Raw genomic sequence first — 23,883 nt, forward strand, 5'->3', positions numbered from 1 at the left:
GAAGACGGGAAAAAAAAAACTTTGATCAGGGAAAATCCCCAAAAGTATGAAAAATTTCTGTTCCTCTAGGGCAGTACACGTTATGGACAACCTGGAAAACAAAATTGGATGATGAAAAGATTCTATCCTACTCTTCCAGGCCTAGAGATAAAGCACCTAACCATGATTAAACTGCATTTCTTCTCTGCTTGTATGTTATTCACGTAGTTACTATTGACTGTTTTTCCAATGTCAAAAATGTTGTTCCCATGCCATCACCGAGCATTGCTTCTGTGAAAAAATTAAAAAAAAATGGCAGCAGTACACCGATTCCCATTTACTCTGAAGTTGCATATCTGTGATGTAGAAGATGCTTCGCGACTTCATAAAACGAAACCACAATCCCAACAGATGGCCCGGCACGGCCAACACGAGGACCAACACCTGTGAAAAGTGCCCTCATTCCTCCATCCCTGTTTCAAACAAACAATAAATCATACATAAATTACGAAGTTCAGAAGATCTGTCATGGCAATGCAATCAAGTGGTTTGCATGCCAGCAGCCTACAAAAAACACTGAACAACCATTTGGCGTCATGGTTTAAAAAAGATGGGCTTTAATCAACAAATACATTCATGAAATTAGGAAGCTACCTCCAAACCTCCTTCAATGTTTGCCGGGTAGTCATCCTCAATGCTCTAACAGGATCCTTCTGAAAATCAAATGATGATATCAAATTTGTCAGACATTGTAGGTCAAGATAGCAGCGCATAAATCTCAATTTTCAGGCCACAATCTGGAATCCAATTCAGTTGGTTCCTTTTGTTCTCATTTGATTTTCATGAGACAAATATATATATATATTTCATTGCACTGTCCACTCCTATTTGTTTTTCAAAATATTGATTCCGAACCAGTATTCATTAGCCCTAAATTACATTCTACATGGAACACCTTAGCACATGATTGGAGGCTAACATCTGCATAAAATTGCATTCAGAAGGGCAGGGGAAAGCAATAACCTCTATCTGCCGGCGGGTTTTTGCAACATCTAGAGGGCATGTAGCAGCAGCAGCAAGACTTCCTGCGACAAAAGCAGCAGAAAAGTTTGCTCCAAAGACTTTAAAAGCATTGGGGTCCTCGCCAACCAAACTTAGAAGCCTTCTCCTGATCTATATCAACAGAAAACAGAATTTTCCGTTTCTCAGCAAAATATACAGCATATAGACAATAACTACATCCAAAGACCATTAGCAAATTTTTTTTTTGTAGAAATGCAAGAAGATGGCTACTTACTGGCTCAAGGGTTGACCAACAAATTGCTGAGTATGGAACATCACGAGCAAGCTGTGCTCCCATGCCTGTCCACAAGATGCGATAGCCTCTCACTGTTGCAAGAAACCGTGTTAGTTATCGCAATAAGTCGTTCCAAAACAGTAAGTTGATTATTCCGTACTATACATTAAAAGAGACACTCTTTTGACTTTGGAGACCTTCACTTTTAGCCTTTTTTATCTTCCAACTGGAATTCTACGTTGTCCTTTTATATTTGAGATATTTTCACAGGTTTCTTATAGGTGATATGTATGGATTTTAATGAGCCAACGCCAATCAGCCGGAAAATATTTTTTCCTTCATGGACACTGATATCCAGTGAACTTTAATTAATCCTCACCAGTCATGACAAACTAGAAAGATGAGTCTGAGGCAACAACCTTTTATTAATTGGTGTAGGTGAATTTCATATGAGGCACGAAACAGGTTACATATTCCACTACCTTCAATTTCCAATCCAATGAAGATCCAAAATTATGCAATGATAAAAGAACCATTTACCATTTTGAACATTGTTTGTACTTCTGACATGGGAGAGGACCTCGACTAATGTTTTCCAAACTCCCGGAGGTTTAACAGTTTGAGCTGCCTTAAATGCCTACGGTTGAAGAAACAAACAAGTCAAGTAAGAAGCTCCCCTGAAAATAAACAACAATCCAGGATCAAGTATTAAGGCAAACACAATTTCATATTATAAACTTAGTTTTTTAAACAATGTCTAGGGTGATAAAATATATACTAAATCATTGAAATTGTGAAATTTCCAGTTAAACATGTTCTGTCACAAAATAAATTCATGTATTAAGGAAGATTGCAAATAACATCCTATTATGTTAGTTGTACTGCATTATGGAATTTGGGAGAACAGTGAGTAAAAAATTGTTGTCCGCGTAATTAATTGGAAACAAAGATCCATACACCAAATTGTAATTCATAGAAAACAAAGAACATACACTAGACACACACACACACACACACACACACATAAACACACACAAAAAACAGACATGGAAATCATCTCAAAGTCTGTTTCCGACAGATAGCACCAGTCTAGACTACATTGGGTGACTTAAAGCCTGTTTGGAAGTGTGGTTGCTGTTGCTTTTCAAATAGCTTTTCGTGCCAAAATACATGCCAACGATATTTTTTTATTTTTTAAAAATCATTTTTGACATCAGCACATTAAAATGATTTGAAAACATTAAAAACATATTAATTTGAAGTTAATAAAAAAATAAAAAAATTTCAATTTTTTTCAAAAGCGCTTTTGAAACGCAGAAACAAACATGCTCTTAGAGATCAAATAAAATTATAGAATACAGGAAGAGAGAGAGAGAGAGATTACAAAATGCCATGGTAATTCATTATCTACTTAAACAGGTGACATCAACAGTTCTGTTTCTAGTATCATGTTGAAACAAAGACATCAAAAGTTCCATTTCTAGCATCATGTTGAAACAATGACATCAACAGTTTACTACTAGTTGTAGGATAGGGAGCTTGGAATCTGGAAACTTGTATCCATACTGGAGATGTATAAAAGATGAAACCATTTCTTTACCATGCCAACAGGGGGATTCATTCCCAATATAACACAGACAAATATATATATGAAATCATTTATCTACCTGCATGCGGGTTCTAGCAAGTTCAATAGGATAGCAAGTCGCGCAAGCTAACGAACGTGCCAATGAACCTGCTACCAAAGGTACATATGGAGTGGCACCAGGAATATTTTGAGCAGTTAGATCCTCCAGCCAGTTACGAAATAAATCATAGCATGGTAGGTAGATCCCAACCTGCATGAGGGAGTACGAACAAACATAACTAAGAGCTGATATAATACAAAATATTTCAACCTTGCAATAGAACCATCTCTCAACTGAAAATTTCCTTGCTAATTGAGGGACTTACTGTTGGTACAGCCAGCGCCAGACCAGCATTTGTGCCTCTCCATAGCCTCGCAATTCCTTCCTATGAAATTTTCCTCCAATTAAACAATTGATAGTGGTTCAAGCCCATAGAACAATCAAAACCAGAGTCACTATGGATAAACCCTAGAGTTGAATATGCAAATCACAATCTTTTCGCAATACTAAAGATCAATATACAAGCCTGCAACTAGTTCACCCAACACTATGTCAAACTTTTGATATCAGCATCTGAGATGACCACTGCAAAATACAAATACAAGCACTTCACTGTCCAATCATGCTGCTTGCTGTTCTATCAGTTCTTTTTTGGTGTTTCACCCCTAGAATTATTTACAATTCTATATTATCACAAATTATTAACAAATCACCAACCTGCCGTATGATTTTGTAGAAAACATCTAGAGTTCCCTTATACTGAAAACAATCAGGAGGACAAATTGACACCGTTCCATGAACCCCAGCATGTGTACATGATGGTGAACACCTTAAATCAGCGAACATCTGAGCCAACACCAAACATCCCCATTAATTGCAAACTTTGGCAGCGTGAAGAATTTATACAACAGTTACATCCAAAATATAAACGAAAAGGAAAGATAAGAAAAGAGAGAAGTCCATACCATGGTTGGCCCAAAATATGCCATTCTACTTATAATGTTACTTAAGGGGTGTGAGTATGCAACTCCAGCTGCCTGTGTTTGCAACCTTGTCTGAAATCAAAGATCATGAAATAATTCAGTAATCACCATGCTTTTAAATTTTTGAACCATAATTAGTATTGAAAAATATATTTTTATCGAGGTTTTATATAAGTATTTTATATTTGAAGTATCACTAATTATTTAACTAAAATAATACTATAAAATATCTTTACTTTATGATAAATATTTATCTAATATAAATAAAATATAAATTAACTAGATAAGAAAATAAAAACCATAAACAAACCACTAAAAATAACATAAAAAACAGAAATTATATCCCATTAAACAAATGAATCAAAACTCGCATTCAAGTAACACCAATGGATCTTGTAGACAAAACCCATATCATTTATCAACAACATTGGCATAAATTAACAACCCAAAATCACAAAATAAAACAAAAAGAACACCTCATTTTCAATTTATTAAAAAAACCAAAAAAGATAAACATGAAGCACAAATATAACAGTAATAAAAAAAAATGTTAAACAATATTGACATAACCTAAATATCCGAAACTGAAAAAAAGAACTGAAACCCATAAAAATAAAAAAGAAGAAAAAAACGTAAATAATTACCTTGACAACATCAAGAGGGTTAACAATAATAGCAGACAAAAAAGCCGCACCAGCAGCAGACACAGCTCTTTCTCCAATCCCTAAACTCACATCCGTCGTCGTTGTTGTGCATGCACTATTCGATTCTTGTTGCACCTGCGCATCACAGAATCCTCTCTCAGAAAATCCTCCATGATCATGATTACCATCAAGAGCCAACAAATCATGACCGTTTCTGCTGCAGCTATCGTTATTTATTTCCCATTGATTTTGAGTTATCTCTGCCCCCATTATCTAAGAAAAAAAAAGAAAAAGTTTCGAGAGATTAAATAGATGTTTATAGCTAAAAAAATAATGGGCTTTTGGTCTTAATTAAAGAGAGCATTTTCTCGAGATTTTTGTGTTCTTACCGATTCCTTGGAGAGCAGGAAAAAGAACAGATGGTAGGGGGTAGGGGGTAAGGAACCCTGTGTGTGTGTTTATACTTAAGGCCACGTTTGGAGACGGGTTTTTTTTTTATTTGAAAGAAGCGTTATTTTAGGGTTTCGATTGCCTTCGGTTTTAAGACCTTTTTTTCTTCAGTGTGGGCTGTTGTAATATCAGTTTTTTTTCTCAGAAAAACAAAATAAATTGTTAATTTATTGTGGTTTTATTAGATATAAATTTCACAAGTTGATCTAAATTCAAAAAAAAAATCAATTGATTATTGGGGTAAATCTTTTTTTTTAGTGATTGATTCGTCTCCTTGACTAATTTGAATTATAAAGGTTTGAGAATAATTTCTCATTTGGTTTTTATTTTAGATTTATGAATCTTTAATTTAGCATTAATTATTTAATATTAATTATTTTATAATTTACTCTTAGAAAATGGAAAACATGAAAAAAACAATTAAAAAATAAATATAAAAAAATTAGATATAATATTATTTTTTTGTGTTAATAAGTTCCTGTTGGGTTAATTATCGATATAAAATTTTTATTTTGTATAAAATATTGAATAAAAAATAGATAAAATATTAAATTATAATTTAATTGATGATCGAGGATAAAAGTTACCATTTCAATTCTATATTTTTTAGAACATTTAATTATAGTTTTTAAAATTAATTATAATGTGAAAAAATAAATATTCAAATAAATTAGATGTTCATTTTATTTTCAATAAAAAATGATTTTGATTTTATTATTGGACAGTTATAGTTTCTTATATCTCATGTTTTCAAAATAGACCTTGTTAAACAAGAGACAATTATTTTCAAATCAATTAGAACCAAAATAGTAGTTATCACAAATAATTTGAAAATAAATAATAATAATAATAATTATACAATAAAAAAAATTGTGATAGTAATACGATAAAGGCACATAAACTGAACAAACTCACTAAATTGCCTTCCTGAGTGAAGAAGAAGGATACAGGCTGCGAGAGGGAAAAGACTGCATTTTGTATCGGAAAAAAAAAAAGTGAGGAAACAAACAGGGCCTTATTGGAGACTTCACGGGCGCCGTTAATGCTAACTAGTTCCAGGGTTTTCTAGTTTCTTCCGTGGTCCGCAAGCCGAGGCGCGATTCCCGTTTCGAATCAACGCTGCCGGGGTTACAGCTGGACACTTATGCCACGTTGTTCTTTCAGCAATATACTGTTCAAAGGGGACAATTTTCGTAACTATTTTTTTATTATAATTATGAAAATAAATATTTATAAAAATTAAATTAATTTGAATTTAGTAGAAAAAAAAAATTCTTTATAAAAAACTCATTTTTCATTTTTTTATTTTTTATAAGAAACATTGTTATAAAAGATCAAATTTATTAGGAGTATAAGCTAACAAAAATACAACTAGAAAAACATAATGGACAACAACAAAACATAAAATAATATCAAAATCAAGAATATTAACTTACACGAGTAGTGGGCTAATGTGAGTTGGGACTTAGATGATAGAAGATCCAAGACACCTGTGAAAATATAACAGAATTGACATTTAAAGGTTGCAATTAAACATTCAATTTATAAGAGAAAATGATAGCAGAGTTATAAGAAGTTTGGTTAGTTTTTATACTTCGCTAAATGTTAATTACTGAAATTAAGTTGGATTATTTCCATACTTGTATATTGGTATAAAGAGTTTGGGAGAGTCAGGTAAATTTATAGGGGTTCATGATCACTATTTAAAACTTTATATGAATATATTTGTGAAGAGAATGATGAAACCTTGAGAGATGCTTTAGGAGTGATCAATATCATAAAACAAGTTTGTGGGTGAATGATTTAACATATGAGATTGTAAAAGGAATACATGTTGTGTGTTGTTGTGTATGACTTGGGGGAATTGCATATGAATTTTTAGAGATATAAGAAAAATGTGGCAATAATGGTATAATATTTTTTTTGTTCAAATAAAATCAATGGGGTTGGTCTTTATAGTTTTGGGATGATCTCAAAGTATTTGATTTAACTTTGTTTGGAAATAAGCAAGGATCTTAGAAAAACATAGTTATAGTTTTGGTTTGGAAACAAATTGATGATGGAATTATCAATGTTCTTGTTACTATATATTTGATGGACTAAACATAGAAACAAAAGGGTTTATATTAGGGCACAACATTGTGATAATAGATAGACTTAGAGCAGAGGTATTTTATGTTTGTTCTGACAACAACATTGGGTTCTTTTATTGGAGGAGGTTTGTTATAGGGTTAGATTCATCAAGGGTATTGTTGGAAAAACACATTAGATAGTGACAAACCGTGAGATAATGTTGAAATCGATAGCAGCAGAAGTCTGTGAGACAATGTTAAAATTTATAGCAATGACAAAACTGATAATATTAGCTTATAAAGGTAATGAGCTGATATAAGTTAGGACTTGGACAACAAACAATCCAAACACATATGAAATATAGCAGAATTAGAAGTTAGATATTCAATTTATAAGGGAAAGTAGCGATAAAGTTATAGAAAGTTTTGATTGTTTTCAGACATTACTAGTTGAGAATAAGACTATCTAAATCGTGAGTGATGGGCTATTAAACACGGGATGTGATTGGAATACTCTGCAAAGTCACTAAATTCTTAAGATCACAGGAGGAAATTTCCCAACACTTGTTGGAATGAGGCCATTAAATTTATGAAAAATATAAAGAGAAACTACCTCATTGTGTCTTGAAAAATAAGTACAACAACTTATTTTATAATTTCCATAAAATTATTTATAAACAGGCTTTAAAGTCTTTTTTGTGTGGTATGCAAATTTGATGCAAGTTTTGTGCATAGCATACATATATGAATTTGTATATATTTCTATGTTAAGAATTAATAAAAAATTAAGAAAAAGTTCTTGTGAATCTTGTTGTGTACCTTACTTTGCTTGTGTTAATTTTGTCTGTTTAGGACATGTTAAAGTGTAGGAATTTTTTTGGGTGAGTGAAACATATAATTATGGGCAAATACGAGTGAATTGATAATAAAAGGTTGATTTTAGTTGAACTAGACTGATATGGGCTAAAACTTATAGATAAAAAATTGTCTATGTAACACATTGTTTTTTAAATAAGAACTACTAATGATATGTAAAACAATTTTAAATCATGAAGCATGTTTTGATTATTTATACGTGACTATATAAAAATAAAAGGATAATTAATTTGAGTAAATGATATAAAAATAACAAACTATATATTTTAATCTCATTGAATATTTATGTGTAATTTCTTAGAAAAATTGTGCGTATTAATTTCATGTATAAGTATAAAACAAAGTGCGTATATTATCATAAAAAATAAAAAATAATATAAAAAATAATATTTTAAATATTATTCTAATTATTTATTTAATTAAGATTTTAATTTAAAATAAAAAGCATTTAAAAAAAAACAAGAGATCATAAAATATTAAGCTCAAGCATACTTAAGCCTTTAAATCTAAGCCTTGGAGCTTGTACCTTAATTTTTTTAAAAACAGTGGATGAATGTATAATTCATATGGAATAACAATGTTTTACCAATTATAATAATCTTCAATCATCTTCTTCAATGGTTAAGAGCATGGAGTCCAAGCTTTTGTACCTTAAAAACTAAAATTTTAATATTTTTTTCAACCTAAAATTATAAAAAACAAAAAAAATTATTACATAGTCTTAAAAAAAAACTTCATTTCCAACCATAAACACATTCTAGTCAGTCTAAAAACTTAAAATAAAATAAAATAAAAATAAAAATCACCTATGTAAAACCTTTCTATTAAATATGAATCTATATACACTAAAATCAGAATTATTGATGGTCAAAATTTGATCATTTGAGAGTATTTTTTCTCTTTTATATTTCTAGTGTCTTTCTTCTTTTCCTTTTTAAATTGACAATGATTAAAATATAAAAGAAATAAAATTTTATTATTGAAAAGTAAAATTTAAAAATAAAAGGACCAAAGTGTAGAATGTTGCATCCTATAAACATGAAAAATGAGAAGTAAAAAAAAGCAGCCCTTATTCTTTTATGCCAATTTAGTCCTTTTAAAACAAAATTATCATTTAAACCCTATAATTGCATTTTATAATAGTATTTTGTAATGTATCATTAAAATAATATCTTTCATGATACATATATGAGAGCAAACAAAATAAAACAAACTCCAATACACAAAACCATGGTAACAACTCCAAATGACCAAAAACAAAGAAATAAAGTTCAATAACCAAAACATCAGGAAAAATTAAATACTTTAAAGAAAAACAACAACATAAAATAACATAACTTTAAATGCATAATAAAACATTTGTCTTATTTAATTTAGTTTGAATGTATAAATACAGTAACCCAAGAAGAATTTTTAAATATCTAATCTTGTTAAATACATTTTATTACCATCAATATCACTACAAAAACTCTTACACCACTACTTTAGCCTTATTATCCCCTCCATTATCAATTATCTCATTAGTATGATGCCTTATTGATCTTTATCATTCTCATATCACTATATTTTTTATATTATAATATATCAAGTATAAAGTATCGTAAATAATATTTTTTGTAAGATGTTTTTTGAAAAAAGATTTTACATCTTATTCATAAAATATTTTACACAAAACAAATACCTCTTAATTAATTTCTTCATTCATTATAAAAAAAAAACTGTTTCTTTATTAAGATATACTTTTATGTTTGCTTTTGACAATTACACTAGATTATTGTATAATTATTATCTCATTAGTCTTATTGATATCAGCCTAATGTCCAACGTCAAGAAAAACCTCTTTATTTTTTCAAATGATGCCTTACATGGTTTAATTTGAGATATGAATATTGAAATAATTCTTTCAAATAAAAATTTCACTTAATGTGATTTTAAATGGAGTTATTGCAATATAAATCAAATGCTTATGTAATAATAAATAAAATTGACATGAAATGAACAAGACTTAATAAATATATTGATAGCTTTAACAAAATAGGAGGAAATGGATTTTAAATTGCATCTTTAATTCTATCTATTTTTAATGCATACATAGATATATATATATATATATATATATATGTATGTATGTATGCATGTATGCATGTATGTATGTATGTATGTATTCTCCCATTGACTTTATATTGTATAATTTCCTATAATTGATTCATATCAACAAAGGATGGAATCTGACAATAATCTTATGTCACTAAGTACTGCACTAAAATAGGCAGGGATGCTCTCATGGGGTACTTTCAGAGAGTGCATGGCATTTCGTCAAGTGCTTTCTCTTGGTGTTTGTTAGACTACAACATTTGTGATGAAATATTTTATAAGTATTTTACTTAAACCTTGTTCAATTTAATTTGGACTAAAACAAAAAACTTTAATTAATAAATGGATCAATTTTTTTAACCATTGTATCTTATTTTTTTAATTTTAATAGTAAACAATATTTTAAAAATAATTTTGTTAGTTAATAAAATTATATTTCTTTGTTGATGATATTAAAATAAAGACATGTGAGTTTAGAAGTGTGGTTGCGATTATTTTTCACTTAAAAATATATCAAAATAATATATATTTTTTTATTTTTTTAAAATTATTTTTGATATTACTACATCAAAATGATCTAAAAACACAAAAAACTATTAATTTAAAATAAAAAAAATTAAATCTTTTAAAAAATATTTTTAAAATATAAAAACAAAGATTAAGTCTTGAAATATTGTTTGTAATTGGTTGATGTACTATTCAATCTTTTAATAACATGTTTAATATTGTTGTTTTTTAAAATAATTTTTAAATGAAAATATATTAAAATAATATTTTTTTAGTTTTTTAAATTTATTTTTAATATTAATATATAAAAAATCCAAAGACATTAATTTTTTTTTGAAAACATGGAAGCAAATTAGCACAAAATGATATTTACTACACACAGACACTTATGTTTACATTTCCTATACTTTTTTCGGGGGCCTTTTTTTTAGGGCTTAAAAATTACAATTTGTTAATTATCAGGACATGCATAAAAACAAGAATATCAAGCCCAAAAAGCTACCTTCTTTTCTCCCCATTTATTAACTATATATATGCTGGCAAGCAGATTTATCCCTTCATATAACTTGCCTAAGTTGGCCATCCCAACTAGCTGAGCGTCTAGCAGCAGTTTTCGTCCTATTCTGACCACCATCTTCGCCGGATATCTCCTCCAATGACTTCCCTTTGGTCTCCGACAGGAAGAACGTGAAACAAGCCCCTAGAATATTGGTAAAGGACAGAGCCAACAAAGCAAGTTTTATTTTGGTAACATCCCCATCCAAAGTATATGTTTGAACCACAAATGCCCCAATCATGGCTCCAGCCTTTCCGGCCGCCGCGCTCAATGCGTGGCAAGTTGATCTGAGTCGGGTTGGAAACAACTCGGCGGGAAGCACAAACGTTGTGCTATTCGGACCGAAATTGGCAAAGAAAAATGTTAGGCCGTAGAGAAGTGCAAATAGCCACTTATGTTCTTTAAGATCATCATAGAAAACTCCCATAAGCAGCATGAAGCCTGACATCATGATAAACCCCATGACCTGGATAAAAAACCGGCCTAGAGTTTCAATGAACAAGACGGTGAACCAGTAACCAGGGAATGTGCCAAACAATGCAACGATGAACATGGCACAAGATGTCTCATAGACTTCCTCTAAAGCACTAACATCCGCAGCTTGTTTCGTTAATCCCATGGCTGGAAATATGTCCTTTTGTGTTAAATTTTGGCTATAGAATGCTATATCCAACAAAAACCATGTGCTCATTGTACCTATCAAGTGATATCCATGCCGATCAAAGAACTCCCAGGATAGTAGCTTGTAATTATTTGAGGCCCTGATCTCGGACAACTTGTCTGATTCTTCTTGGATATCAATATCAAGAACTCTTCCCATATCGACTGCAGCTTTTTTAGCATTCCCTTCAATTAGAGCGGTGTAACGACCGGTTTCGGGCATCTTCATCCGCCAATAGAATGTTAACATGGCGGGCAAAGCACCAAGCATTAGCACAATTCTCCAAAGAAAATCCGCCTGAGGTTGCGTAGACAATATAGGATCTTTGCTAAATGGCACAGCATGATAACGAGAGAGAAAAATCTTAGAAAGAATCATTGACACTAGCCCGGCGAAAATAATTCCTACTCCTTGCATGGCAAACACTGCAGCTATAAATTTCCCACGAGTTTTCTTGTTTGCATACTCAGACATTATCGTCGCGGAAAGTGGATAGTCACCACCAATGCCAAACCCTAGCCAAAATCTGAAGAAACAAAGTGTGCCAATCACAGATTTGGCTGATGATCCAAAGGATATGCCTGAGCCAATAGCACAGATGACCATGATAATCAAAGTGACACCATAAACCTTTTTGCGGCCTAGTTTGTCACCAGCCCAACCGAAGATTAATTGGCCACTTAGTGTTCCAACCAGGGCGACACCAATAACCACGTTGTTGACATTTGTTGGAAGCTTTCCCGGATTTCCTGTGATTGGATCATAGTAATAAAGGCGACCGAGGAGTTTCGACACGGTGGAGATGCAAAAAAGATCATAAGCATCGGTGAAAAATCCCATGCCTGCGATGATAATCGCAGTGACATGGTACAATTGTATCCTAGCATTGTCAAGAGCATTAAGCACCGCTAAATTTGACGAGGACATGTCTTTCTTTTAGTTCTTTTGGCGGGAGTGGTTTTCTTGCCTAGGATTTCATGGATATATAATTGGTATTTTAAGCAATATGATAAAGAAAAAATAGATAATGCACTCGAGCTCGATGAACACTAAGCCATGGGAGAATAACTAGAAATTAGAAAGGGAATATTGAGGATATACCCATTTGGGAATTATAATTAATCTAATTTAGAAAACTAAATAATTTTTTAAAAAAAATAATTATGACTGAAAACAAGTATGGTTAAGCTTTCATACACTCTTGCGATCATAACGAAGACACAAAATTATATTAGAAAACAAATGCGTCCCTCTCTCTGTCGCCTCAAGGAAAGAGATCAATATGTAAACGTCTCCATGCTACTGAGGGTCAAATTTAATGTTCTGGGATATTCCTAAGTCTTTTCAGAGCTAATTAACTAGAAAGAAATCCAGCAATGTCTTCTGAAACCATGACCGGATGTCCTTCAATGTCCTTGGAATATTCTTCATTTTTCTGATATATATATAGCTTAATTGCTATAGGATACACTAATTAAAAATATCTCATTGTCTATTTTAATTGATCAGCATTTGGCTGTCCATGCGGTTTGTTTCTTAGCGGTAATTAAACTATCCGTACAATTTTTAATAAAAATTTTAATATATTGTTGCCCTATTTTATATTTAATTAAAAAAGGGTTAGGGTCTCAATCACGTGTCGAATACCTAGATGGGTACATATAATTATCAGCATAAAAAATCAATACATGCTACTTTTTTATACAAGAAGAATGAAAATAACATTATTATCTTTGTTTGTTCAATTACTATTATATAGAAAATTATTTAATTAATTCTATAAACATGAGATGTATTCTTGCTGGTTGAATCTCATCTTTACATAATATTAAGGTAACATTAATCACAGACAAGCCATCCTTTGCTTGCTAGCACCCCAACGTCCATGAAAATTGGTGGCCAATTAAGATGAAAAAAAATATTAAATTTTTTTTAAAAAATTCCTTTTGAACATAAAATCAAACCCATTTGGAAAATATTTAACATATTTTATTTATAAAAAAAAAAGCAAATTTAAAAGACTTGGAAAACTGTTACGAATAATAACTGTAGAATTTGATTAATTGCCGGTATAAGGTATAGGAAGTATGATTTTTTTATATACAATAAAAAGTAAAAAATAATCCAAACATGGGCATCACTTCTTATACATACATACATATACATATATATATATATATATATATATATATATATATATATATATTGTTAGGTAGATTCCTGTTAAAATGAAATTCTAAAGTCTATAAAATGAAATATATATGCACAAAGACATGCTTCAAGCTTGAAAAGCATCTATCCCACCACTGTGAAGCTTACATGGCAAAAATTGTTGCATATTATTTCTAGTAAATCTCGAGCCACGTGTGAAATAAAAGTGACAAATAAAGTAACGATTTTTCCTACAATAGTTCATAATTTTAGAATCATTTTCAATTAAGGTGTTGTAAAACCTGGTTTAGAAAAAAATTAAATCAGTTAAACATAATTAATTTTGCAAGTTAACTTTTTGATGAAATTTGATTTGATTATAAAATTATAAAAAATAAATATTTTAAAACTATATTATTTTAGTTTTTTTTAAATAACATTGTTTTGAATTAAAATAAATTAACTTAACTCGCTAAACTAACTTTATAATTTAAACTTTAAACCAAGTCTCAGATTTTATAATTATGTTTTTATATTCATTTAGATTATTAAAATATTAACTAAACTTAACAGGTTTTAGCAAATTAAAAACTTAATCTATTTGATTAATAACCTAACTAGAATAAGTGTATTTTCAGTAATATGGTAAAATGTATTTTTTAAAATTAATTTTCATGTATCAAAATCATTAAAAAAAAATAAAGGCTTTGAATTGCGAATTTTTCATATTAACTTACCAAATAGCAAATTTTCCTTTTTCTAAAACTTAATCGTACCCAAAATCGAACAAAAAGCCATTTTCCATCTTCACATCCTTCCTTTGTGTCACGTTGCTTATCTTCTTCAATGAAATGAGAGATGGAGGTCGAAGAAATAGAAGCTGTGCTAGAAAAAATATGGGATTTACACGACAAATTAAGCGATGCTATTCACTCAATTTCACGCTCTCACTTCCTGAGCTCAATCAAATCCCTTAAAACCAACAACAAGAAACTGAACAGAGAAAGCGATGTCGGGTTTGAAGAGAACAACAACAGTAGGGCTTCTGGGTTCGTTTTTGTTAAGGATTTTGGGGTTGATGACAATGACTTGTCGGCTATTCAAGAGGCTAAGAGTCTTAACTCTATTCGGACTGCTCTTGAGAATCTTGAAGATCAGCTGGAGTTCTTTCATGTGAGTCTTGGTGCTATGGATTTATGGGATTTGTTTAGTTTATTGATTGGTGGTTTTTGTTTTGATTTTGAGGAATTTGTGGGACTTTATGAGGTTTTCTTTTTTGGGTATGGTATAAAATAATTTGTTAGTGAAATCATGGGAAGAAAGAGAAATCTTGAATGTAGGATTTGTTTGTTTGTAGGTGAAAAAATTGAAAGATTGAGGTTAACTAGGTGCTAATTGTCTGTTTTACAAGCAAATGGGTTTTTATTTATTGACTCTTCGGTCATTACTTTTTTGATAGAGAATTCATGAGATTATTTCTATCCTTGGAGGTTTAATTTGATTGATTTTGATTGTTTTGCCTGTTTGATAAATTCGCTTGCTGACTCGATTTTGATAATTGTTTTCTTGTTAATTTGCAAAAGTGTGTTATCCACTTTTAATTGTAATCAGATGAAATTGAGGTGATTGAAAGGCTTGTGAATTGTTTATACACTTAGATATTGTGGGGTGTTTAATGACTGGAAGTTGTGCAAAGGACTAGAGGAAGTGAATTGCGTAGGAACAGGATAAGTATTCTGTTGATTCTTTCTAGGTCAAATAAGACCAAGTATAGTGCAATTGTACAACTTGTTCGGATACAACTGTTTTACAGTTAAGATTGCTTTGACAAAAAGGAATTGTTTGAGCAGCGCCTGGTCACAATAAAGCTTTCTGAGTTCATTTCAGTTCACAAATGGTGAGTTGTGCTATGTAAATTGCTGTAACCACATGTAAGGAGGGGGTAAACAGATCTGATTGATTGTCATTAGATATGATAAAGACCTGCTAATGTTAGGGATAGCATAGTATCAATTGGTAGTCTCAAAGAGAACTGAGAGAAACAGAATTGGCAATCACACTTGTTTGATTAAAGTAAACAGAAGTCATCTGGTCCTGTAATGAACAGAATGTTTGGGGCAATGCTTTGTTGAGTTGTTATATGTGCCAATAGTGATGCTCTTCAACTATATTGGTCTTTGTTTTTCATGCTTCAATTTATGTTTGTGGAATTATTTGCTTCACATTTCCAACTTATGCATCATTGGATATACATGTCATTTTGTCTGTTATGCAGACGGTACAAATACATCAACGAGCTGAGAGAGATGCTGCAATTGCTCGATTAGAACAAAGTAGGATTATTCTGGCTGTGAGATTGGCTGAACACCATGGTAAGAAGTACAAGGTAATTGAAGAAGCTCTGGCATTTGTTGGGGATGTAAATGATGCAAGTCGGTTTGTTTCCCGTGAAAACCTTTATGGTTTGCCTACAAGCCCATCAGGTGAGAACCTGGTTAGGCATGAAGGGAAGGGGCCTAACACGGTGATCAAAGTTCTCCTTTCTAGTTTTGAATTCGCAAAGAAATCCCTCAAATTGGATCTTGTGGGTGGCATATTGGGCAATGCTGCTTTATTCACGGTTAGCATGATTGCCATGCTCCATCTGCATCAGGTAGCCTTCAAGGACCATCCCAATAAGCAAGAAGATCTTCTCTACAGCAATAGAAATGGGAAGAAAGTTTCTGGGCTGGAAGGATCTTCATCCAATGGTAGCTTGAACCACTTGGATGTGCTGTTTGCAAGGGGTTGAAGTAAGAGCCTGAACTTTTTCGGTTAGTTAAATGGTGGAAGCTATGCCGTTGTTGTGATTGAAAAAGCTTTGTTGTTGTTGCGGATTTCTTCCCACGCAAATCTGGAGATGTCGAGAAAGGAGCTAGCTCTATTCTTGTTGAGATAGAGCTAGTAGTTTCTTTGTTGATAATTTTTTTGTTTCGACTGTGTATATCATAATATCTAACTAAGTTCATCTTTCAAGTGGGTGATGCCATCCAAGTTTTTCTGATATGAATGCCTATCCTTTGCTACCATTTTACTTTTCTCCCGCGTTAAAATTGCTTTGTCGATCACAGTTTTCTGCGAGGGAACTATTTATAGGAGTGGTCTTCGTTATAGCGAGCGTTAGATATTGCTATATGGTTCCTTCTCTGGTTCTCTGGTTAAATCGGAAGTCCAACAGGCTTAGCCCTGTCCCAAATTCTGATCTCATCTTTCTAAAGATTGTAATGGAAATTCCAAACCATTTTAGTGTCCGGATCGGGAACAGATGCTAGATGCTTGCTTACTGCCAGCAAGTTTGGATTAGGGCAGATTGATTTTGTGGTTTTTGTTTTAGATTATTTATTTTATTTGTTTTGATATATTGATATTAAAAGTAAATTTTTCAAAATAAAAATATTAATTTAATGTATTTCTAAAAAATATGTATCTTAAAAAGTAAATATTATCAAAAACACTATCAAAATAACTGTAAACTGTGCAATTGTCCATGGAACACATGTTAGATTCCGTGTTGGCCACTTCAAAACGAAAATACAGAGAAACTAATCAGCTCTGCCGTCGGCAACACGAATTCCAGACCATTCACTTCAAAAGAAAAGTATGGGTTCTCTCTCTCTTATTATTATATCAATTCTTGTATGTTTGCCGCTTTACCTCTACGCTACTCTTAACCCCAGAAGAACTGTTCTTTAAATTAAACAGGTCGACAGCCCTTCTCGTTCAACCTCATCCTCAACACGACGCAAGCTTTGCTGTCTTGCCAAATGGATAAAAAAGAGGAAATTGCACTTGACCGGATGAGAAAATCAGTCCAAAAACTCGGTGGCTCTACTGAGGTATGAATGTCTTCCAGGCAATATGCACCACGATATCCTGTAGAAATGTAACTTTGTGCCCTATTTATTGGAGTTCAGGTTTGAGTCTTTTTGACGCGGTGGTTTTATTGGCAGAGGTATGGGGACCCAACATTGACAAGGTTCTTGAAGGCAAGATCAATGGACTCGGAAAAGGCAGCAAAAATGTTTGTGCAGTGGCAGACATGGAGGGCTAGTTTTGTTCCAAATGGGTTTATTCCTGAATCTCAAATTCCTGATGAATTGGAATCAAGAAAGGCGTATTTGCAGGGTTTATCAAAAGATGGTTACCCAGTTTTAATTTTCAAAGGAAGTAGGCATTTTCCCTGCAAGGATCACCTTCAATGCAAGAGTATGTATTCAAAATTCCCATCTCATTTTAGTAATTTTTCTTTTTTCTGTATTTTCACTCTCATGTGACATGTGACATGACCTAACAAGCACGAGGCATATGATTCCTCTTCTGCTTTCCTTTTGGTGCAGGGTTTGTGGTATATATGTTAGACAAAGCTGTTGCAAGGTGAAGTTAATTTGCGGCTAACCGAATCAACTTAGATCAATTATTCTTATTAAAATAATGTAATTTCATTTGTTTAGTAAAGAAATTCCTTTGATATTGATCTGACCAGGTTTAAACTAGATTTAATAGAGTCAATTGGATCACTAAGAACCTGCTTGGGTTAATTGGGGTTTACTAGGTCAATGTTTTTGTTCAACTTGAAACTCGGTCTAGATTAGTCTTCAGGTCATGACTTTTCCTGGACATCACACCAAATTAGAATGGGTTTAATAACTAAAACTCAAACTTCAAAGTAATAGTGGATTTATCATTTTCATTTTGCCAGGGGATATCTCCTGATAACAGGAAAATGTATCGAACCGATTCGTCATGTAATAAGTTCATGCTATTGAGGGATCTATTTGATATATCCATTCATTAGTATCTTTTGGCTGCTTACGTTTTCCTCTGATCTTCAGTTTAACTTGTTCATGAGTTGCATCCCCTGAAACCTGATTCTCCTCAATTTTGATTGCAAATATATAAATAAAAAACAATGTTTCCATTCATCGTGCAAAGTAATTTCTGGTGATCAGAAAGGTAAAATGTAGAGCTCATTTTCTGATTTTTCATAAAGAATATTTGCTTATGCCGTTTCAGGGCAATTAAAGAGCATGAAATAGGAAATGAGAAGTTCATTTGCCTTATTGATCTTCGGCAACTAACATATAAGAACTTTGATCCTCGCGGATTAATCAATGCTGTACAATTTCTGCAGGTAATTTTTCTTATGTGTTTTTCTTTGATCTTTCTTCTTAAAACAAAAAAAAAAAAGGAAAAATCATTAATGTGATGAAGGGGGAAAGGGAAAATTGTAGAGTAAGCAAAACATAATTAGTGATAATTCAAAGTATTTGACAAAAGAACATTAATTCAGTTGTCAAACTATTTAACCTAATCTAAATCACTTGCTAAAAAATAACATGTGTTAAAGAAGTGTGTTTTTGTTTTCATTTTAATTTTTCAATTTCATCCTTCCAATTGCTTTGCTTGTGTTCCAAGAAAGACATTTACATCATCTGCCACTCTCATTCATATAGGCTTACTATCCTGAGCGTTTAGAAAAGATATACATGTTATTCATGCCCCGATTCTTTCAAAGTGTTTGGAAGATGGTTTGCCACTACCTTGACAAGGGAATAAGAGAAAAGGTATGGATTTTATTTATTTTTAGTTCATTGGACCTCCCGATATTCATGAGATGTAATTCAATCTTTTTTTTCTTAAGAGTGTGTGTGTGTGTTACTATTTTTTTAATTGCAGAATTGTTTTCAATGCTATACTCCAATGTCATCTTTTCCCCTTGGGCTAGTATTTATTTGTGTTTTAAGACTTGGCTTAATTTGGTAGGTCAACCCGAGAACTCGAGTCTAACTTGGATTGAATTAGTGAAAAAAACTTATTTTTTATTATTATTATTAAAACAGCATCATTTCAAAAGTTTTTTTAGAAGTGTTCATGAATATAGTTGGCACAAGTTTTTGTCTATAATTATATATAACCCAACTTATGATATTTCATAAATCGTAAATCTAACACATTTAATTTTTTTAAACCTGAACAAATTAAATTTACGAGGTTGGACTAAAATTTTTTATAGATATTATTGACTTTTATAGGTTGGATTTATATTGCTAATTTCTATGAGTTCGGGTTTAATTACAACTAATATTTAAGCTCAATAAATTAGTTGAAACATGCTATAAGTTGTAATAAATAATTTAGACTCAATAAATCAATTGAATCAATTGACTACAAATAAAGAATATATAATAATAAATTAAGTTTATTGTTATAGGATTTACTGGTTGGGTTTGGATTTCAAAAATCTCGATTCACTTTTCAACTTGTGATATCTATTTATTAAGTTTTTTAATTTATTCTCTTTTGTAATATTTACATTATTTAACTTTGACTTGTAATATCAGGTAAAATAATATAGATTTTAAATGGCAATCTATATTTCAATAAATCAAATAATAGGAAATAAACAAAGTTTCTTTTGGAAGTCCCTAGTTAATTAATGACAGGAGACAAAGTTTCTCTTGGAAGAATTCCCTAATTAATTTCACTTTGAAGAAACGAAGATCATCAACTCATGTTATAATGTTCATCCCAATCAAATCTTATAACATGCAAAAGCCTGTTAAATTTTTATAAGCAGAGATCGTTTTCCTTATTATATTAACTTTGGCTACCTTAATTTGTGACGAGAAACTGCAGACTGAGATAGTGAAGAATGATGAAAAAGCAAGAGTCGAGTTCGTAAAAAAAATTGGTGAGGAGGTCTTACCCAAAGAGCTTGGTGGTCGAGCACAGCTTGTAGCTCTGCAAGATGTTACAGTGCCTCAGTTGAACTGAAATAATGATATAGAGATCAGAAGAGCTATAATCAAGTTTTTCTTTTTTTGGATCTTCCTGTTGTGGGAGTATTAATTAGCTCTTTTTGTTGACAATTATAGCATTATAATTAAAGATTTGTCAAGCTTTACTCTGCTGAAGTTTCATGCTTTGGCTATGAATAATGCATTTTTGAGACTTATCATTTGCACACATGACAAGTTTTTTACATGGACTCGTATTTAAAAACTTGATTATTAGATTTTTTATTTTATTTTATTTTCTATGGATAAGATAGAGAAGTTTTTTATTTAATATATAAACTTATCCTAATTCAAAACCATGTCCAGCTTGTTTGACATTATCAAAGAAAACCACTAAAATTGTTTCTATTAGGTAGTGGTAGATTTATAGTCATCTATTAGCTATTTGATTCGTGATTTGGCTAGGTCGGATATTTATTTTAATAAAAAAATAAATATATAAATTTTTTCAACTTTTTTTTTTATATAAAAACTCTTAAAGTGTAAATAAAAAAATTTATGTAGATTGAGAACTAGCTATATCAATAAATGAAAAAAAAATCATTAGTGATAACTAAAAATTTAACTAGAAAAATCAAGAAATAAATATAAATCAAGATATTATGTTCAATAACTCTTTTTTATTAAAATTATATTTTTATTTAATTAAATGATAGTAGAAATAGACATTCATATGAAATTGATCGAATAAAATCAAAGAAAAAAAATATTATGCAAGATTGCACTTATTAGAAATACTATATAAAAATAAATATTTTATATTTTAAAAACTGAATTTTATCATATAAAATACATAAAAAAAATTATAGATGGATTATAATAATCTTTTCAAAAATTAAATACATTCAAAATAATTATAAAAAAAAAAACAACCCCTTTTAAAAAGGTAAAATAAAAAAATAAAAAATCAAAGAGAAGGGCTATTAATTTAAATATATATTAAAAAACTAATATAAAAAATATATATTAAAAAACATAAATATTAAAAAAACAAAAAAAATTCAAGTTTGCGTGGCTAACCTAATTGGAAAGGGCTTGCATACATGGGCTCTTACTTTTTAGAAAAATACCAAGGAAGTGGATGACATGTTGTTAGCAAAAACAAAAAAAACAAAAAAAAATAGACAAAGTGTTATTTGTTTTTTTTAGATTACGGTTATTATGGTGACAAAAAATTAGAATTTGTGATTTTTTGATTTATAATCTCATTTTCAACTTATTTTTTCATCCAAAACAAATAAAAAGAGCTTAAATACGGTGATAAATTCATCAATAGCCTTAAACATCCTAAAACACCATGTAGAAACCTAAAATCAACCTTAAATCAAAATTCTTCTCGAGTCTAGATCTAGTTCCTTAAGAATTTTAAGGTAAAAAAACATTTAAGAAGAATACATAGATCTCATTAACACCAAGATCGATCAATTTGATCACTAGAATTGATGTCAATATCTATTATTTTTCTTTATTGCTAGAATTTGTTAATTTTTTCTTTTCTCTCAAATCAAAAATTTAAAAACAAAATTTTGGACTAAAATTAATATTTTTCAAAAAAAATAAATTGGAGGGATATAATTTTTATAATTAGAAACGTACGAGGATTACAATGAACATTTCTTCCAAAGTTTAAAAAACCCGTTTATTTCTTTTATTTTTTTCACTTTAATCTCATGTCTTTTAATTCCATCATCTCATAACAAATTAATTTACAATTTTATCCTATAAAGGCTAGCTAAATAAAAAAAAAAGATATTGATAAGAAAAAAACATGTAAAACATTAAGTCCAAGATGTTTCGTGAGGGAATTCACAATGCAATCATGCATAGTAAATCACCCAAGCCTTTTAATTTCCCCAATAACTACCCATAGAGCAAGTTATGATGCCTATATAAGATGTCATCATTAAGCATTTTACAGTTGATCATGCTATGACCAACCTTAAAACCTAATCTTATATAATAAAATTGACTTTTAAATTGATTTGCCAGTTAAGAAATGAGTAGGTTTAAATATTTATTAGTGCTGTAATTCGCATCTTTATGGGTTAATATTTAATAAAAAGAAAAGATCCCAACATAAAAGAATGCGTTTTTGGATATCATAATTTTTAAAAAAAATAGGAAACAAAAAAACTATTATTTACACTTAATAAAATGAATTAAAAAATGTATATGAATTGATAAACAAATATAGTAAAAGGATTGATTACTATTTAAAAAACAGAGTAAATTCAATTATTTTAAAACATAAGATAGTGGACATAAATCAATATTTAAATAAAAACAAATGATGAAAAGAGATAACTGATTAAAAAAAAAAAAAAACAAAGAGAGTGATTAAGTGTTAATAAGTCAGTCCCACGTGTTTAGCTTTAATTAAAAATAAAAAAACCACGATTGCATTTTGTCTTGGAATTCTACGCTTAAAATTGATATTAAAATTAATTTTTTTAGTTGGTAAAATATGATTCACTGATGATTTTTTTTTATTATTAGTTTTTAAAAACTTTCCCTCTCTTCTCCCCATTCAAGAACTAAAAAATAAATAAAATAATTTTTTTTAACAAAAATATAGAAATTTTTAGTATATTTAAAGTATAATTGTGACTATTTTTTAAAATATTTTTTATTAATAAATAAATTAAAATTATTTTTTATTTTAAAAAAATTATTATTAGTTTTTAAAAACTTTCCCTCTCTACTCAAGAACTAAAAAATAAATAAAATAATTTATTTAACAAAAATATAGAAATTTTTAGTATATTTAAAGTATAATTGTGACTATTTTTTAAAATATTTTTTATTAATAAATAAATTAAAATTATTTTTTATTTTAAAAAAAAATATTTTTGATATTAGTACATTAAAATAATATAAAAAAATAAAAAATATTAATTTAAAATAAAAAAAATAAAAAATTTAATTTTTTTTTTAAAAAAATCATGCCTGAAAAAAAAGAGAAAAATTTAATTTTTTTTTAAATTTTTTTAAAATAAAAAATCATGCCTAAAAAAAAGAGGATTTAAAAGTCTATTTGTGTGAATTTTATACTTGCCATGAAAAAACAAATTTGCACCCTTCGCTGCCAAACATACACGAAACGATCGGTTTTGTTACCATTTTTTAATATTATCCTCAAATAAAAAATG

General features: G+C 30.2%; 4 protein-coding genes across 4 annotated transcripts; 2 read left to right on the forward strand and 2 right to left on the reverse strand.

Annotated features, from left to right (window-relative positions):
• Nucleotides 1–5,028, reverse strand: LOC105113453 (mitochondrial carrier protein MTM1). The gene is made up of 11 exons (XM_011009631.1): nt 4,921–5,028; nt 4,532–4,804; nt 3,870–3,959; nt 3,622–3,750; nt 3,230–3,289; nt 2,944–3,114; nt 1,817–1,913; nt 1,277–1,368; nt 1,003–1,152; nt 634–692; nt 1–452 (listed from the first exon to the last, which is right to left on the reverse strand). Exons 2-11 carry the CDS (start codon nt 4,799–4,801, stop codon nt 317–319), a joined length of 1,254 nt encoding a protein of 417 aa, XP_011007933.1. The 5' UTR covers nt 4,802–4,804; nt 4,921–5,028; the 3' UTR covers nt 1–316.
• Nucleotides 5,029–11,087: 6,059 nt separating this feature from the next.
• Nucleotides 11,088–12,674, reverse strand: LOC105113465 (inorganic phosphate transporter 1-11-like). The gene has a single exon (XM_011009645.1). It carries the CDS (start codon nt 12,672–12,674, stop codon nt 11,088–11,090), a length of 1,587 nt encoding a protein of 528 aa, XP_011007947.1.
• A 1,974-nt stretch (nt 12,675–14,648) lies between these two features.
• LOC105113454 (plastid division protein PDV1-like) lies at nt 14,649–16,966 on the forward strand. Its single transcript, XM_011009632.1, has 2 exons — nt 14,649–15,071; nt 16,174–16,966. The coding sequence occupies exons 1-2, from the start codon at nt 14,757–14,759 to the stop codon at nt 16,687–16,689; spliced, it is 831 nt and encodes a 276-aa protein (XP_011007934.1). The 5' UTR covers nt 14,649–14,756; the 3' UTR covers nt 16,690–16,966.
• A 593-nt stretch (nt 16,967–17,559) lies between these two features.
• LOC105113455 (CRAL-TRIO domain-containing protein C3H8.02-like) lies at nt 17,560–20,892 on the forward strand. The gene is made up of 6 exons (XM_011009633.1): nt 17,560–17,773; nt 17,888–18,143; nt 18,275–18,311; nt 18,951–19,068; nt 19,391–19,501; nt 20,574–20,892. Exons 1-6 carry the CDS (start codon nt 17,702–17,704, stop codon nt 20,709–20,711), a joined length of 732 nt encoding a protein of 243 aa, XP_011007935.1. The 5' UTR covers nt 17,560–17,701; the 3' UTR covers nt 20,712–20,892.
• The last annotated feature ends 2,991 nt before the right edge of the window (nt 20,893–23,883 follow it).

This window comes from Populus euphratica, unplaced genomic scaffold (assembly GCF_000495115.2).
Source record: "Populus euphratica unplaced genomic scaffold, PopEup_1.0 scaffold421.1, whole genome shotgun sequence".
In the NCBI taxonomy this organism is placed as follows: Eukaryota; Viridiplantae; Streptophyta; class Magnoliopsida; order Malpighiales; family Salicaceae; genus Populus; species Populus euphratica.